The sequence below is a fragment of the Scatophagus argus genome, chromosome 4 (genome assembly GCF_020382885.2).
Source record: "Scatophagus argus isolate fScaArg1 chromosome 4, fScaArg1.pri, whole genome shotgun sequence".
NCBI lineage: Eukaryota > Metazoa > Chordata > Actinopteri > Scatophagidae > Scatophagus > Scatophagus argus.
This window is the reverse complement of record NC_058496.1, coordinates 26,468,513-26,485,897: the sequence shown is the minus strand read 5'-3', so window position 1 is coordinate 26,485,897 and position 17,385 is coordinate 26,468,513. Positions and strand designations below refer to the sequence as shown.

The 17,385-nt window shown below is 39.6% G+C and overlaps 1 protein-coding gene across 3 annotated transcripts in view; it reads right to left on the bottom strand.

Moving 5' to 3' along the window:
* zgc:162952 (PKc_LIMK_like_unk domain-containing protein) overlaps positions 1-17,385 on the bottom strand; it is a 45,058-nt gene that overhangs the window by 12,049 nt on the left and 15,624 nt on the right. For all 3 annotated transcript variants that reach the window (XM_046386070.1, XM_046386068.1, XM_046386069.1), the window contains exons 4-5: positions 15,365-15,413; positions 14,838-14,987 (exon numbers count right to left, since the gene is read on the bottom strand). In XM_046386070.1, coding sequence (XP_046242026.1) covers positions 14,838-14,987; positions 15,365-15,413 — 199 coding nt within the window. The remainder of the gene's footprint in view (positions 1-14,837; positions 14,988-15,364; positions 15,414-17,385) is intronic.

Sequence of the window (17,385 nt, the reverse complement as noted above, 5' to 3'; positions counted from 1 at the left end):
AGAAGTTCTCTAATGACGCGATCAATAGCCTCATAACTGAGGAGAACGATGCAGAGTACGAAGAACTGATCCAAGACTTTGTGGACTGGTGCCAACAGAACTACTGTGGCCTAGAGGTTGGAGAAGTGGTTTGTGACTGGAGGGTTGCTGGTTCGATCCCCCTCCCAGTACTGGCAGGAAAAAAAAATTTGGTGTAAAATATGCCCAATTATTAACCAATGCCCCACTTAACACCCCCCCAGTCAATCAGTGATGGGTTAAATGCGCAGAGAAGAATTTCGGTGTATGTAAAAAATATACTGACAACAAAGGTTTGAAGGAAAACAAAGAAGCTAGCGGTGGATTTCCACAAGAAAGAAGAAAGAAAAATGAAAGTGACATAATTTGTCATTGGAGGGAACTCACCCCAACGAAATTCGTGCTCTGCATTTAACCCACCCAAGTGACGTGCACACACACACACACAGCAAACCCGGGGCAGTGGGCGACCTCGTGCAGCGCCCGGGGAGCAGTGGGGGTTAGGTGCCTTGCTCAAGGGTACTGCAGCCATGGACACTGGTACGGGGAATCGAACCAGCGACCCGCCGGTTACGGGTCCGATACCCTAACTGCTGATCCACGACTGCCCACAAGCCTGCACACTAACCCCCAACACCGGTCAACATTAAAGGACTGAACATTGAGATAGTGGACTCCTATAAGTACTGGAGTGTTCACCTCAACAGCAAATTGGACTGGACAGAAAACCCCTGAGATCCTTTGGATTGCAGAGGGCACTCCTCAGGACATTTTTCAACTCTGTGGTAGCATCTGCTGTGCTCTATAGAGTGGTCTGCTGGGACAGCAGCTTCTCCACTGCAGACAGTAAGAGATTGGAGAAAATCATTAGGAAGGCCAGCTCTGTCCTAGGGAGCACCCTTGATCCAGTGCAGGTGGCGGGAGAGAGAAGGATGATTGCACTGTGCAATAATCCCTCATCACCTAGTGCAATACAGCAATTTTTTTTTTATTGCCAATTAAAAATAGTGAAATTCTGTAAATGTCGTGTAGGTGTATCATGTGTTTTTGATAGTTTCTTTAGAAAAGGGTGTAAATGTCACTGTATTTTTTTACTTTATTTTTTTTACCTCTCCTTGCGCTGCTGTGACAATGTGAATGTTCCCAGTGTGGGACTAATGAAGGCCATTCTTATCTTATCTTATCCTCTGAAGGACTGCGGTTAGTTGGGTTAGAGGCTATTTACACAGCCTTGAACTTAAAGGAAAGTTGATAAATTACTTGCACTCACTTCATTGTCTTTGGTAAAACTGTGAACTGAATAATGTTAAAAATGTACCCCTTTTTCAAAAGATATTACAGTCCCTGTGGTCATCATGAAATATATGTGACATGTTTTGGTGAAAATACCACACAGATCAAGTATCTTCAGAAAGGCTGGTTTAGGTGTTGCCCCTCCCCCCGACGATATACAAACAAACATTTTTTTGTATGTCTGTACATCAGCTATGTACGGCCTTGCTGACTTGTGGTGTCCTGGACAACCCACTGTCAGTGAATCTAGTGTGTGTATATAGTAAGTTTATGTTATGAGCTTCAGACCTGACTAGCATCCATGGATCATCCTGGCCATGCTTGTTTCAAATGTTGTCATGTCATTTTACATTCAACTGACAGTTAACGTGGGTGCCGTAGCAAATAACACAGATAACTTGACAACTGAAATTTACCTCAGCCGTTTGTCATGCCTGGTTTTTTGTTATGCTTTGTCTTTTGATTTCAGTCCATGTGCCATGTGCCATGTTTGTCTCCCATGTGTTTTTTCATGTTTTAAGTTCAGGTCACGTTTCTTGTGTTTCCATGTTTTATGTTTGAGTCCTTGTGTCATGTTCCATGTGTGTCTTGTGCTTCCATGTATTATGTTCAAGGTTTTTGTCATGTCCTGTTTTATTTTGAAAAGCGTCTCTTCCCCTGTGTGTCCTGTTTTCTTGTAACTTTGCTTTTGGTTTTCCTGATTGCTTTCTCCCTCCTGATGTGTGTCACCTGTGTCTCATTGTCACGTCTATTTAGTCCTATTTAGCGTTTTTTCCCATGTCATGTCAGGATTGCCTTGCCTTGCCTTGCCTTGCCTTGCCTTGCCTTGCCTTGCCTTGCCTTGCCTTGCCACGCCACGCCACGCCACGCCACGGTCTTTTGCCACGGTCTTTTGTTCATCCTATGTCACAGTAAGTGTGTGTTTTTGATTTTGCTTGTTTGAATAAAAGACAATTGTTTTTGGACCTCCACCTCGCCTGCCAGCCTTTTTGACTCTGCATCGGGGTTCAGCTCATTTCTGCATCAGCGACGCCGACATTCCTGACACCGTTAGCATAATTGTTTTTTAAATACTTACATTTCCTTTGTCTGCAGTTTTGCCACGGACAGTTGGCATTGATCCTTCTTTTAAGAGCAGTTTCTGCACGAGTCCAGGGTCATATAGACCCAGGTTGGAGAATTTGAAAGTGGACACACAGTTTTGTTTTGTTTATGTGACCCCTTGTTTATGTGACCCCTTTTATTAAAATCATAGTTTTGCAACAGTTTTTTTGCAACAACAGAAGATGAAAATAAAAAATTATTTTAGAGGAAAGATCTATATTATCTTTCCACTAAAATAATTTTTTAATCATTATTTTCCTAATAACTATATGTCACTTGACAAAGTGAAAACAATGAGACAATGTGAAAGCGTCTCTGGTAGCAATGAACCTACAGCAAATTATTAGCCAGTATATACCTTCCCACAGCTTTACGCAGGTTTATATTAAGTTACAGCTCATTGTTTAACTTTACGATGCTTTTGGTTTATTCTCACCACTCTTATGGCGTAATTTGCATCATTTTTTTAAATGAAAAAGATCTCAAAATACAACGTTCACTACATGCTCAACAACAAATATCAGACAAACACAGAGACCGGAAAGGATAGAGAAAGGATATTTTTCATCAGCAGTTGGTAGAGACCAAAAACAGAGCTAAAAGAGATTGAATATTTATATTATATAAATATATCATAATAATATCGACTATCAGCAGGATAGTTCTCCCTTGCAAGCCGGGTCCTGCTCAAGGTTTCTTCCTGTTAAAAGGGAGTTTTTCCTTGCCACTGTCTGGCAGGCTCTGGGTGTATAAGGTGCTATATAAAAAAATAAATTGAATTGATATGTGAAAACTTCATTCTTGATTTGGAAACAATACCCTTAACGTCACTTAATAATGTTGTCCAAAGCTGCTCAGAAAATGTAAAAGGATTTTTGTTTCATCGTGTTCTGTTTTAGTGCATTTGTTTGTTTATTTTTTATTGTGTCTGCTTCCACCAAAATAAAATGGAAGTGGCGCTCACAGCACTGGAAATTTGGTGCTATATAAATAAATAAATTGAAATTGAACTGAATAATAAAATTCATGCAAAATTGAAAAAAAATATTTATCTGTCTATTATCAATACAAAATTTTGTCTCCAAAACTCAAAACTCTTTTATGACTACAGTAAGGAAAAATGGGAAATTTGAGGAACAAATTATATTCAAGAGGGATTTACATTAAATAACACTTATCTATAGTTGCCATCTGCCTTGACCGGTTGGGCCGCCCACCTAGAGTCGTCTGCTCCAAGATCAAGATTGCCTTCTAAAAGACAGTTTTTCCTCACCACTGTTGCCAAGTGCTTGTTCATGTGGAAATGTTGGGCTCTCCGTATTACAAAGTTTAATTAAAGAGTATGGTCTGGACATGTTCTAATTGGAAAATGCCATAAGATAACATTTGTTGTGAATTGGTGCTACATAAATAAACTGAACCGAAATGAATTTGACAACAGAGGTGTAAGGGCTCCTGTAAAAAAGAGCAATTTCTGAGGTCCCACCAGGTGAGGTGAATGAAGATTATTAATCTTGTTACTTCCCAGTGCCAAAAAAATAGTCTGCTTACTCTAACAGAGCCTTGTCCTCTTCCACAGCTCTCCTTGCTGGGATGGAAGTACTGGACATATGCACAGCAACTTCATGGTCATCTCCATATCCTTTTATTAAATTTTGTTGTGCACAGGTAGGAGCAGATTTGGTCATTAGCAGAATATTAATGATTATCAAAGATAATCCTTGTCCCTGTTGCAGGGACCAATAAGCAAACTGGAAAACCAAACTGGAAATCTGCTGCTCACTGAGAAGTGTCAATATTTAAGATATATTAACGCTAATCAAGTGAACAGTGAAGGGTTGAATCTGAGGACTAGTTGTCAGAATCCAGCAGTTGCCTCACCGACACAGTGGTGATTCTAGCCCGTTTGGCACCTTAGCTGAACAAGCTTCCCACAGGCATAAAAACAAAAACAAAGACAAAGCACCACTGAGCATTACTGCTCAACAAATCAATGAGTTTATTTTGCGTTTGTTGACCAAGGTAGCTGGTGTGACTTTGGGTCTCTTTCTGGACATGGTCAAGGTGCTCTTTCGTGATTGGGTCTAACTGTGCCATCAGTTCAACCTCTTTTAACTACCATTAGAGGGTGTGTACAGAGTTTCCGTGCGTCCCCTAAGTGCTAAATTTCTAATTGCCAGAGACTGCAGAACAGCAGTTAGTCATGTCAGCACCACTCTCCATCTTTGCCTCTCAGCATCCTGAAGTGCCATCTCCTGTTTATCAGTTGCTTCCCCTGTTTTCATCTTCACAGCCAATTCTTTCCATATTTTCACGCAGTGTTGGTGTTTGGACTGCTCTCGTGCAGAAAACACTTTGCAACAGAAGCAGAGGATTCTGTTGTTTATTTCAGAATGCAACAACCTATTTTTTAACTGCTCGCTAATGTCTCATGAAATAACAATGGTGGCAACTTTGTCCATCACTGTCCTTCCGAGGGAAAATAAAGCTGGGTGGTACCTCACTTGCTCTCTACAAACCTATTCTGTCTGAGTTCTGTCAGCCAGAACTGAGGGCCAGTCATTAGGGACAGAGACTCCTGCTCAGCAGCAGGATTTGGTGACGATTCTGCAACAGGCATTTCTAAACAGTATCACTCGGGCATTGGTTTACACATTATTCACAAAATAATAATGTAAATTATTCACAAAATTGTATTTGCAATGTAATAATAACAATAATAAAATCAAAATGATTACCTATAATATGAAATCTTAAATAGTATGTGTGACGGGTTGTTGTGTGACCAGACAAGCAAATGGACAAAAGTAATTCATCTTAGATTATTATTCATTCCCAGAGGAAATCGTCGATTCTTCTTTGTTACTGCTAGTGATATTTGTTCATCATATTTAATTTCATTATTAATTGCGAGTGTGTGCCAGCATTGTTCATTGTTAGTGTAGACGAACAAAGATGTCTGATGCAGAGCGTCATATGAGTAGATTGATTGCTCAGTGATCTGTTGGTAATGCCTCAGGGCGAGTGAACGAAAGAGCTGCGTGTGATTTTCCTCACTCCTGTTCCACTACCATTCCACTATTTAAGGTAATTACCGTACAATAAGCAATCTAAACTCTAAGAAATATGGTAGTAATAGTTTACTCCGTGCCACCGTGATGTTAGCAGAAAGGAATAATAATTTGTACTGGTTTATTATTGAAAGAGTTTTCTGTAGATTGAGACGATGTGTAAGCCGAACAGCGCATGGCGGCGCGGCCATATTGGACTGTTAACCTTGTCGGTCTTTTCATTTAAGCTAACTACTGTTAGATTAATGTTTCTATGGTAAGATAAAAATGTTAATTTTGCTTCTGAATAGTTCATGCGGCAATGGAAATAATTTAATAATCTAGAAACACATTTCATAAGTCACTGGTCACGTAATAAATTAGTTCAAATTGATTTAAATATTTTAGAGTTAAGTTAAAAAAAATTTGAGTTAAAAAAATCATATTACTTATGGTATCTTTGTTACTGATATTGAGTTCACTGAGTGTGTTTATGGTTAAACTCAAATAAGTTTAAGTTAATAAGTTATTATCACTCAATACAGTGAGTGAACAAAAGAGCTGCATGTGTTTTTCCTCACTGCTCTTCCACTGCCATTCCCCTATTCATTGATTGTGGCACAGTTAAATATACATGTCATTATGCACAATATCAAACTTTCACAATCAGATTTATTTTAACATGTTTACACATACAAGAGTTTGTTTTGGCATAGGATGGAATTTGTCTATCTATATGGCCTATATTGCAAGTAAACATAGAATTTTTAATATACAATAGGAGCAATACAACCTCCTAATAATGGCTGATACTAGGCATTACACACCCCAAGATACTCATTTGTCACAAAAGATACAAAATATCTGTATAATGTATACACCTAGTCAGTTAGCTTAATCAATAGCATAGCCTAATCAGTAGAATGGAAAACATTTATTTTGGTGTCAGGTCTGAAGTTAAAAAATCAATAATGTGTTGAGACTTGAAATTGAAAGAGTTTGGTCTAGACCTGCTCTAATTAGAACGTGTCATGTTCTAAGTGTTGCTGTTATTGGTGCTATATCAATAAATTGAATTGAACTGAATTGAATTGTTGTGTTGTAAAAGTTTTGTTGCAGGCTACACACATTATCATCATAAAACAGCATGAAATTATATTCAGTGTTAGCTGTTAGTTGGTCTGACAATGGAAAAGAGTTGTCTTAAGAGCATAGCAAGCGAGTAAGCAACATAGCCACAGACTAACATACATCAGAGTTAAAGCCTATTTCATTTACATGCATATCATCATCATACTCATAAATAGATGACATAAAAGCATAACTTTATCTACCTTTTGCACTTTTGCTTTCTCTTTTCTTTTTTCTAAACTGGGCACCTGGCGGTTTTGACCTTTTCCTTTCCATGGTGTAAATTTGGCACTCGAGAATCAATACATTACCCACTCCCACAGCACTGTCAATCAGGAGTCAGGACTGAACCAATTCACTCTGGTGCAAACACTGTTTATGTACTATAGGCCTACTTAACAATTTAACAAAAAGCAAGAATTTCTGTCTGTGAAACTATGGGCGATTATTTACATTATTATGAATGAATCAAATTTTGGTTTACTTGGCAGCATTTCGTGCTGTGATTTTGAATATATAATATAGAGGTCCTCTATTTGATAGATAATCCTGAAGTCAACCTGGCCCTGGACTGCCCCCTTCCATATCTCCCACTACATCTATGACTGAGATTATCTTCCCATCAAACAAGTCTGCAGATCACAAACTAGAAGGGCGCCCACTCCAACACACACAGCATACGGGACGTGGCGTGCAGATGAGCAATAGAAAACCGATCACATAAATATGATCTTATTTTGTTTCTTTGTTTTCCAACCGCCCGTGCCGCCCCCAACAATATACCACACTGGGCGACTGCCCATCTCGCTCATACCTAAATCCGCCATTGCACCAATATGCAAAAAATCACAAATAATGACCGGTTAAGCTATAAGCAGAATTTATTTATAAAAGGCACCCAGGGTGGTGGACACTTGAGCTGTGTACAAGGAGTAATCTTTCCTAGGCACCTGGCATGGTGATGAGTAGTGATATCAGGTCCCGGGGTGTTTCCATGAAGACATTGACACTTTGGCTTTGTTCTTCCAGATCAGCTTAAGATTCTCACATGCTGAGGCGTATGGGAGATCAAGGAGACAGTGGTCAGTCTGTCACAGGTAATAGTCAATGTTTGAATCATGGTTACATGGATCAAAGCCCTCTATGTCTCTTGCAAGGGACTCCAGCCTTTCAAATGCGCAAGCCTTGAGGCTGATGTGACCGTTGATAGTCCAAACTTCCAGAGTTTCTCAGGTCACCACAGTGATGAGAACATTTTCTTGTTTTTGGCTGTAGGGATGGAATTTGACCAACACAGAAGTGTGAGTGTCATGAAGCATATAGCTCGTGGGCTAAAAGGAACCTGAGGTCGTCTGCACTGCTTTGACCAAGGCAATAGTCTTACCACTTATGGTGAACTGTACATGACTGAGGGGATGTTTATATCCCACAAGCAGGCAGATGGGAGCAACACGTGCTCACCTCAACCTGTAAAGTTAGAGATTGTGCCACGAGAGGCAGCTCAGAATCTAGTGTGTGATGAGGATGGGGAGCAGACTGCTCTCTTGGTTGAAGGATTTTCACCCTCTGTGACAGGGCTGTTTCACTTACGAAAGCTTGAGGATGCCGACTCGGCCGAGACAATCCGTGCCTGTTGTGTGGATCCTCTAGGAGGTGGTGTTGCCAGTCTGAACCTGAGGGGAAGACCTGCTCTAGGCCAGGCATGTCACACACTTCCTGAGTTGCCAGGGCAACAGCTGTGTCTGTCTGACCACTTTGGTCTATTCCATAGCTATACACTGCTTCTCGTTGGGCAGAGGGAACATCTGCATGTGGGACTGCAAGGTCCTTGTGGGTATGCAGCAATTCAGCCTGTACTCAGGCTGGTTTTCTCTCTGCAGCTGGGCAATGTGTGCTTGATGTTCTACAGCTTGCAGTTGGGCCCTGCAATGACAGATCAGGAATATTTCACCCACCACTTGCTGGATGGTGTGCGCTGGCTTTCTAACCGGATTGTTGGCGTAGTGTGAGAGTTCCTATAAAGCACCGTGGCAGTCGTTTAGACCTCTTTCTTGGAGAGAGGTGGAGTGGGACAGTGACTACATCCATGTTTTCCTAAGGTGAGCCACCAACCCGTGGCTTACTGGGTAACACTACAGACTGTAAGTGTTATGATAAATATTTTAGTGCAACCTATCCCAGCTGGATGCTACTGAAGCAGTTCAGCTCTCTTGTGAGTCGTTAACTGCTGGTGTAAATTAGGATCCCTGACTCGAAGATGGCATGTAACTTCTCTTCAACAATAACCTCTAAATAGCACAACACACCAAGGCAAATCCACAAATCCACAGCCCACAACCATATACACTTAGCAAGTGAACTCTCTTTCCAAACAAAATCAAAATTAATTATTCCAAACTGTCAATTGCAGATTATTGTGCATAAGTAATTATTAACAAATACTATTGATTAGGGAGGACCATCCTGTTGCCAGAGACCAATAACCAAACTGGAAGGGCAGTCTCAATCTGGTGTATACTAAGAAGTGTCAATATCTGAGAGATAATAACACTAATCAAGTGAACAGTGAAGGGTGGAATCCGAACACTAGCTGTTAAAATCCAGCAGGTGCCACACCAATATGCAAATAGTCACAAAAAACAACGAGTTAAGCTCTAACAGAATTTATTAATAAAATTTATATTAATTTACAATCAACACTACTTCCAATTAATAAAAAATCTGTCCTGGACTACAGCTAAAGTAACAAACACAAGCAATGATACTACTACAGCAAAGCACTCGGGTGCGTGTGTGTGTGTCTGTGTGTGTGTGTGTGTGTGTGTGTGTGTGTGTGTGTGTGCAGAAGGAGACAGCGGTCAAAGATGGAGGACAAGGTCATGTGAGTGACGTCGTTCCACTGGTCTTCAAGACGATGGGCTTTATTATTTATCTATGATCGATGAAAATGCATGTGCAAAACACTACTATAGAATGTGCAATTATTCTGCATTTTATTTAATATTTTATTGCATTTTATTTCATATTTTACACTGATGCCCAAGTATTGAACACATCATCATTTTTCTCAGTAAATATATTTCCACAGATGCTATTGACATGAGAATTTCTCCACACATGCAAAGAACTCAAACCATTGATGTCCATAAATTAAGTGTATGTGCATGTCTATGTGTAATAAAATGGAATGACACGGAGAAAAAAATATTGAACACGTTTACTGAAGTTTATTTAATGCGTTGTACAAGGATGCCCCTGTAGCTCAGCTGGTAGGGTGTGTGACCCATTTAAGACTTGCTGTGTGTTATCCTCTCTCTCTGCTCTGCTTTCCTGTCATATCTTCAGCTGTTCTGGATGAATAAAAGGCAAAAAGCCCAAAACAATAATTACAATAAAAAACAACCAAAAAAAACTTGTTGGTAATGACAGCTTCAAGATGCCTCCTGTGTGGAGAAACTAGTCGCATACATCGCTCAGGTGTGATTTTGGCTCATTCTTCCACACTAACAGTCTTCAAATTTTGAGGGTTCCGTGGGCCTTGTCTATGAACTCTGATTTTTGGTTCTTTCCATTGATTTTCTATTGGATTCAAGTCAGGTGATTGGCTGGGCCGTTCCAGCAGCTTTATTTTCCTTCTCTGACAACAATTGAGGGTTTTCTTGGCTGTGTTTGGGATCACTGTCTTGCTGAAATGTCTGCCCTCGTTTCATCTTCATCATCCTGGTAGATGGCAGCAGATTTTTATCAAGACTGTCTCGGTACATTTTTCCATTCATCCTTCCTTCAGTTATATGAAGTTTGCCAGTGCCGTATGGTGAAAAACAGCCCCACACCATGATGTTCCCACCTCCAACCTTCACTGTTGGTATCTTGTGTTTGGGGTGATGTGCAGCGCCATTTGACCTCCCAACATGGTGTGTATCATGACATCCAAAGAGTTCAATTTTGGTCTCATCTGACCAGACTACATTCCTACAGTAATTCACAGGCTTGTCTAAATGATAAGCCTGTGCCTGTGCTTGTCTGATAATTCAAAGGAGCACCTGGTCGTGGCCGCTTTATGGTGGTTTACATACACACACCTTCTCTCACACACACACAATGAAACACTCTCAGCATTCCATAGACTGGCACTAAGTGCACTTTATTTACTATACTTTGTGTTTCATATTTTTTATATTTTCTTAAGTGTTCATTTTTCAGTATTTGTGTTATTTGTGTGCCTTTAAGCCGGAAAGCTCTACAAAATTTCGTTATCTTTGCATAATGACAATAAAGACTTTTGATTTTTGAAATTATATTTTTTCCACTTACAGATTATGGTCGATAGTGCTCACTGCACATTCCACAGTTTAGAAATCCTTCTCTAACCAATGCCATCAGTATGTTTTGCAACAATAAGGTTACAAAAATCTTGAGAGAGCTCTATACTTTTACCCATCATGTGATGTTTCTTGTGTGACACCTTGGTAATGAGACATCTTTTTATAGGCCATCAGCTGGGACTGAACCAGATGATATTAATTTGATTCAATTAAATTGAATTGAATTGAACTTGTGTGTGTCATTTCACATTATTACACATAATTTATGGACATCTATGGTTTAATTTCTTGCATGTGTGGAATACATGGGCCGTTACTGACATCTGGTCAAAATGCCATGTCAGTAGCACCTTTAGCAATATATTTACTGAGAAAAATGCTGACGTGTTCAATATTTATTTTACCTGCTGTACGCTTTGTATCTAACTGACTGTGTGTGCTTCTTTTTGTTTAGGTTTGAATATGAATATATTTTGTTAAACACTGCGGAATATAGCACTGCTGAACATAACACAATATTCACTTTGTTGTCTTTAAACCATTTCTGTGTAGCTTTTGCTGTATGCTTTGGGTCACTGTCTTGCAGGAAAATAAATCCTCTCCCAAGTTGTAGTTCTCTTGCAGACTACATCAGATTGTCCTCCAGGATTTCCCTATATTTTGCTCTACCTTTACAAGCCCTCATACTGCCACAACCATGCTTCACGATGGGAATGGTGTGTTTAGGATGATGTGCACTGTTTGTTGTCAGGCAATCATAACAACTAGTCTGCTCAAAAGGTTTTCTCTGAATTGCTTAGTGTTCTTATGTCTTCATGGTGTGATTGTAGCAGGATTACTGATTAGCAAGTAACTGTAGTTTTTACTGTTGATTCTTTTACTTTGAAAGAAATAATGAAATGATGAACTTTTATGAGTGTACAAATAATTCAGGTAGCAACAATTATGTCCTGGCCTCCTTGTCTCATTTGAGACAGGTGTAGCATCATCCACACCATCCACTCAGCATTAGATCATTAGATCAAACATTCTCCTTCCCCTACCTTCTATCAGGATAGAATTCTGGAGAGTTTTCCACAACACTTCACTTACTTGTTAATCACATGAAAACTTTCTCTGACCCCTTGAAATCTTACCAAGATCCCTGTTCAAAGATGTAATTGGCTCCATTGGTCCTACGGTGCTCTCCGTAATCTAGTATTTGGTCACGTCCCTGTTCAGTTCAAACAAGCTACTATTCAACCACATCTTTAAAAAATCTAATCTTGATCCTTCTTCAGTCCTAAATTAAAGACAAAGAAAATTTGGTTGCTGAGTAGCTCAGCAACCAATGCACGACACATGAGCATAATGACTTTGACAGGTTTCAATCTGGCTTCCACAAGTCTCCCTAAACAGAGACGCCACATCTCTGGTTCTCTAATGATGTCATGATGAAAACTGATGCAAGACAATGTTTGCTGTTGGTGCTGTTGGATCTCTGTGTATCATTTGATAGTGTGGACTACAATATACTGGCTGACAGACTTAGGCAGTAGGTGGGTGACTCTGGGTCAACTAAAATGTGGTTCTCCTCCTACAATACTGATAGGAGTTTTGTAGTTTCTGTTGGCAACTTCTTGGCCAAGGTTCAGTGACTGGTTCTGTTCTGTTGCCTTGTATATGCTCCCCTTTGGACAGGTAACACAAGTAATGGGGCTGACCATTACACTAATCCCTGAAAAACAGCCCCATAAAGAGTTGTGTCTGTATTCTTTTGTCTACATAGTGTATCTCCTATCACTGCTATGCAGATGGTATGCAATAATATCTTATAATGTCTTATTTTAACCTCGTAACATAGCTAAATTGTCAGTTTTAAATTTCTGCCTGAACACCATAAAAAGTAAATGGAAGATGGTAGATTAACACATGGCAGATTAGTAGAATGTTTACAAGTGATCCAAAATGCTGCTGCTAAACTGTTGACAAGTCATCCAAAAGATTCCGTGATACTGATTTTGACTGCTCTTTACTGGCTACCGATCAAATTTGAAGTTCTTATGATCACTAGTAGAGCTCTGCATGGTCAGGTACCTGTCAACACAGGCATTCCACATGATTACCAGAACCCAAGGTTTCTTTGCAGAACATTGCGTTGTGAACATATGATTAATTCATTCATGCAATAGAGTATTTGTTTGGTCAGGCACTAATTTTGGACGAAAAGACCTGGCTCACAATCTCTGTTCCAGTTCATCCCAAAGATGTTCAGTGGGGCGGAGGTCAGGGCTCTGTGTGGGCCAGTCAAGTTCTTCCATACCTTATGGACCTTGATTTGTGCCCTGGCGCACAGTCATTCTGGAATACAAAAAAGCCTTCCCCAAATTGTGGCCACAAAGTTGGCAGCATAGGCTTGTCGAAAATGTCTTGGTATGTTGTAGCATTAAGATTTCCCTTCACTCGAAGTAAAGGGCCTAGCCCAGGGGTCAGCAACCTTTAGCATGAAAAGAGCCATTTGGCCCGTCTCCCACCAAATTAAAACCCACTCGGAGCCACAAAACCTATTTGGCCACTAAACTGAAAGTAACACCACATATAGTTTCCTTAAACTTATGCTTTATATATAAGAACTATAATGTGTTACTTTTATGAAATTAATAAACTTTAAATGGAAAATGACCATTTTTAACAACGTTAAACACCTAATTCTTCCGTACTTTGAGAGAAAAAGTCACTGGCACTTATACATTTATTTTCAGATATAACAATATAAAAATATATCAGGGCTGTGGCAAGTCAACACATTAATTAATTAACGCCGACAATTATTATTTTTTATATTATCGCGCATTAGCTCAGTTTTTTAGTGAGCAAGTGAGCAACGGTTAGATAACTAGTGAGCAACAGACTTTAAAATAATTATTATATTAAAAATGACAGCGCAATAGTTAATAGTTAATTAATTATTATTATTAAATTGCACAGCCCTAAAATATACATAAAATAAAATTAAAAAATGATTGCTAATTTCTCACCACCACCACCACCATATTAAGCATCCCGGTAAACCAGTTTTGTCAGCAGTAAAAGCAAACTAATCTGTGCATGAGGTATTAAACAATCTATTTTCATCTGAAAGTTTTCTCTTCTTAGATTTGTCCATTGCTAGCTTACTGCCAAAATAAGTCACTTTCTTGGCGGCAACAGGTGTCGTAAACAGGATGTGACAAAATCGTGTACGATTGACAAAATATTAAAACAAGTTTTACGTTGATGTCACAAGAGCACCTCAATCTCCAAAGAAATAACTATTACAATGAAACAAACTGAGTAAATATAATGAAATCAATTTAAATTAAGTGTCCATTATTTATGTATTTATTTTTTTCCCCAAAATATCGCCCTCTCTTAGCCATGGGAGCCATAGAAGATGGATGAAAGAGCCACATGCGGCTCCGGAGCTGCGGGTTGCCGACCCCTGGCCAAGGCCAACCCCTGAATAACAACCCTATGAAGAGTTGTCTCTGGATGCTTTTGTCTACATAGTGTAGTCATGATAGCAGCTATGAATGCTAAGTAGACTGTAGTTATATAGCACTTTTCTAGTCATACTGACCACTACAAAGCACTTTTACTGTTGCATTCACCCATTCACACACACATTCATACACTGACAGCAGAGGCAGCTATCCATCAGAGGCCATGATCTAACCATTCACATTCACACACCGATGGTGCAGCATTGGGAGCAATTTGGGGTTCAGTGTATTGCTCAAGGTCATGCAGACCGGAAGAGCTGGGGATTGAACCAACAACCTTCAGATAAGCTCTACCTCAGCAGAGCTCAGATGATATGAAACTTGGAGTATCACTGCAATAATCACAGCAGGGACTCTGGACTATTAAATAACAGGACAGAAACTGAGGGTCTTACTTTTGAGTTGAGGTCTCTGTGGTAAATGTTCTTGTAGTGCAGGTAGATCATTCCTCTGCTTATATCACAAGCCAGGTCCACCTTCTCTCTCCAGGACAGGGGAATGTCTTTCCTGGCCAGAAGCTCCTCCAGACAGCCACCATTTACATACTGAAACAGGCAACATATGCCAGACTATACACATTGCCAAAACAAAATAATAATTTCACTGAAATTTAGCAGTAAACAAGTAATGCATTTGTTCGATTAATATACTAATATGAAGTTGATACAAGTGGACAATATAAAAATTTTAAATTAAGTTAAAACATAAATTCCTCTCATATACAGTCTGTTATTTTGAAGCAATGACCCAAGCCTGGTTGCACAATAGCGTCTGACTCAAACTGCTCACCATGACATACATGCATTTTCAGGTCATATTAGGGTCATCTGTTGTGTTTTCCACACTCAGAACAAAGTCAGCCTGTGAGCATACAGTGTAACGATGACATTTCTAGAAGAAAAAAAAAAAGAGTAGGACTCACCTCTAAAATTGGATAGAGTTTGTCTCCCTTGACACAGATTCCTAGATATCTTGAAAAACAGGAAATATGTTTATTAGGCTACTTCATTTCCCTTGTACATCACAAGGAACTCTATTATGTATTATTATGTAATATGTATTTTCAATTAATTTCTATGTTTTTGTAATTTAAGATGATGGAGTGGCATGAAATCTGGTGTAGATATTAATGTTTTGTTCTGGATAACCACTTTACATCTAGCACCATCATCTAGACATTATGGTAATTTCTCCAATAATATAGCTAGATGCAAAACTGACATTCCCATCAGTCTCAGCTGTATTTTGTGTTTAGAACAAATGATAAACATAATACAGCCTCACAGGCCTGCTGGCATGACTGGAGGCCGTCTAGTCTCCATTTGTTCATTAAGCCAAGTTAAACAGTGATCCCTGAACAGAGCTAGAGCTATAAGGATGTCACACAGCTAGAAACACAGATACAAAAGCAGACTAACAAGTGTAATTAAATTAGAGATCATGAAAACAGCCGGAAAAACCTTAGCTGACAGTCGCACATTTTCAATGCATTTTCAATGATGCAGGAAGTTCTTGAAACATTATGCTTTTTTTTTCCACTGTCAATAAATCACAGTTTCTTAAGCTGGTCACAAATAAAAAGTTTCATTTTAAAAAACACTCTTTGATATCTCAAAACAGCTGGACATTTTTGGGGACCCTGATTGCTGACAATTTGAGAAATACAGAATAACACCAGACTTCAGTCTTCAAGGTAATATGATATGACAATACACTGCAACATAAAACATTACAGTTGAAATTGTTGCCGTTGCCATAAGACAGCAAAATACAATTTCGGAATTTAGAGATAAGTAGAAGTGAGTTTTTACTAAGTAGTTAAGAAATATTCAGCACTAATATCAATTTTAAAAATAATTAAACTCCTAGGTGACTTGTCCCTTTTCTTGTGTAACATTTAAGCTGGACTCTGACAACCTTACAATTGTGACCTTGCTAAATGGCTAACAGATTGCTTAGGCAAACAATCAACCTGGCTTCACACCTTATGTAATTACTGTAGATGACAGGTCCAGTGTAAAAAAGGCCCAAGGCTAGCGTCATTTCAGTTGCTTTGGCTGCAACTGCAGCACAGAAAGTCAGCCAAAACAAGGCTGTGCATCAGTCATGTTACACCTACCCAACTAAACTAAACCAAACCAGAGTAAGCAGAATTCTACTTTTTTTAGATTTTTAGGGATTTTGGAAAGCAGCTCTAATCATTTTTCTATATAATGTGAAAGGGGTCACTTGTAATGATGACCACACAGACATTACCACCTTGTTCTGGAGTTTATCTCAGCTCTACAATTCAGCTCACTGTTTTATTTTTAACAACCTGCAAATCCATCCATCCATTTTCTATACCGCTTATCCGTCAGGGTCGCGGGGGAGCTGGAGCCTATCCCAGCTGACTACGGGCGAGAGGCGGGGTTCACCCTGGACTGGTCGCCAGTCAATCGCAGGGCTGACACACAAAGACAAACAACCACACACTCTCACATTCACACCTAGGGGCAATTTAGAGTAGCCAATTAACCTAATGTGCATGTTTTTGGTATTGTGGGAGGAAGCCGGAGAACCCGGAGAAAACCCACGCAGGCACAGGGAGAACATGCAAACTCCACATAGAAGGGCCCAGACCGGGATTCGAACCTGGAACCCTCTTGCTATGAGGCGACAGTGCTAACCACTGCACCACCGTTTCCTGCCTATGCAGCACCAAAAGTAAAGGTAAAGTTAGTGACTAAATTTTTCTTCTTTTCCTTTCGGCTGTTCCTTTCAGGGGTTGCCACAGTGAATCATCTGCTTCCATCTCGCCCTATCCTCTGTATCCTCTTCCCTCAAATCAACTACCTTCATGTCCTCCTTTACTCCTATTTGGTCTTCCTCTAGACTTCCTGCCTGGCAGCTCGAACATCGTCATCCTTTGGTCAATGTATTCACTATCCCTCCTTTGAACAT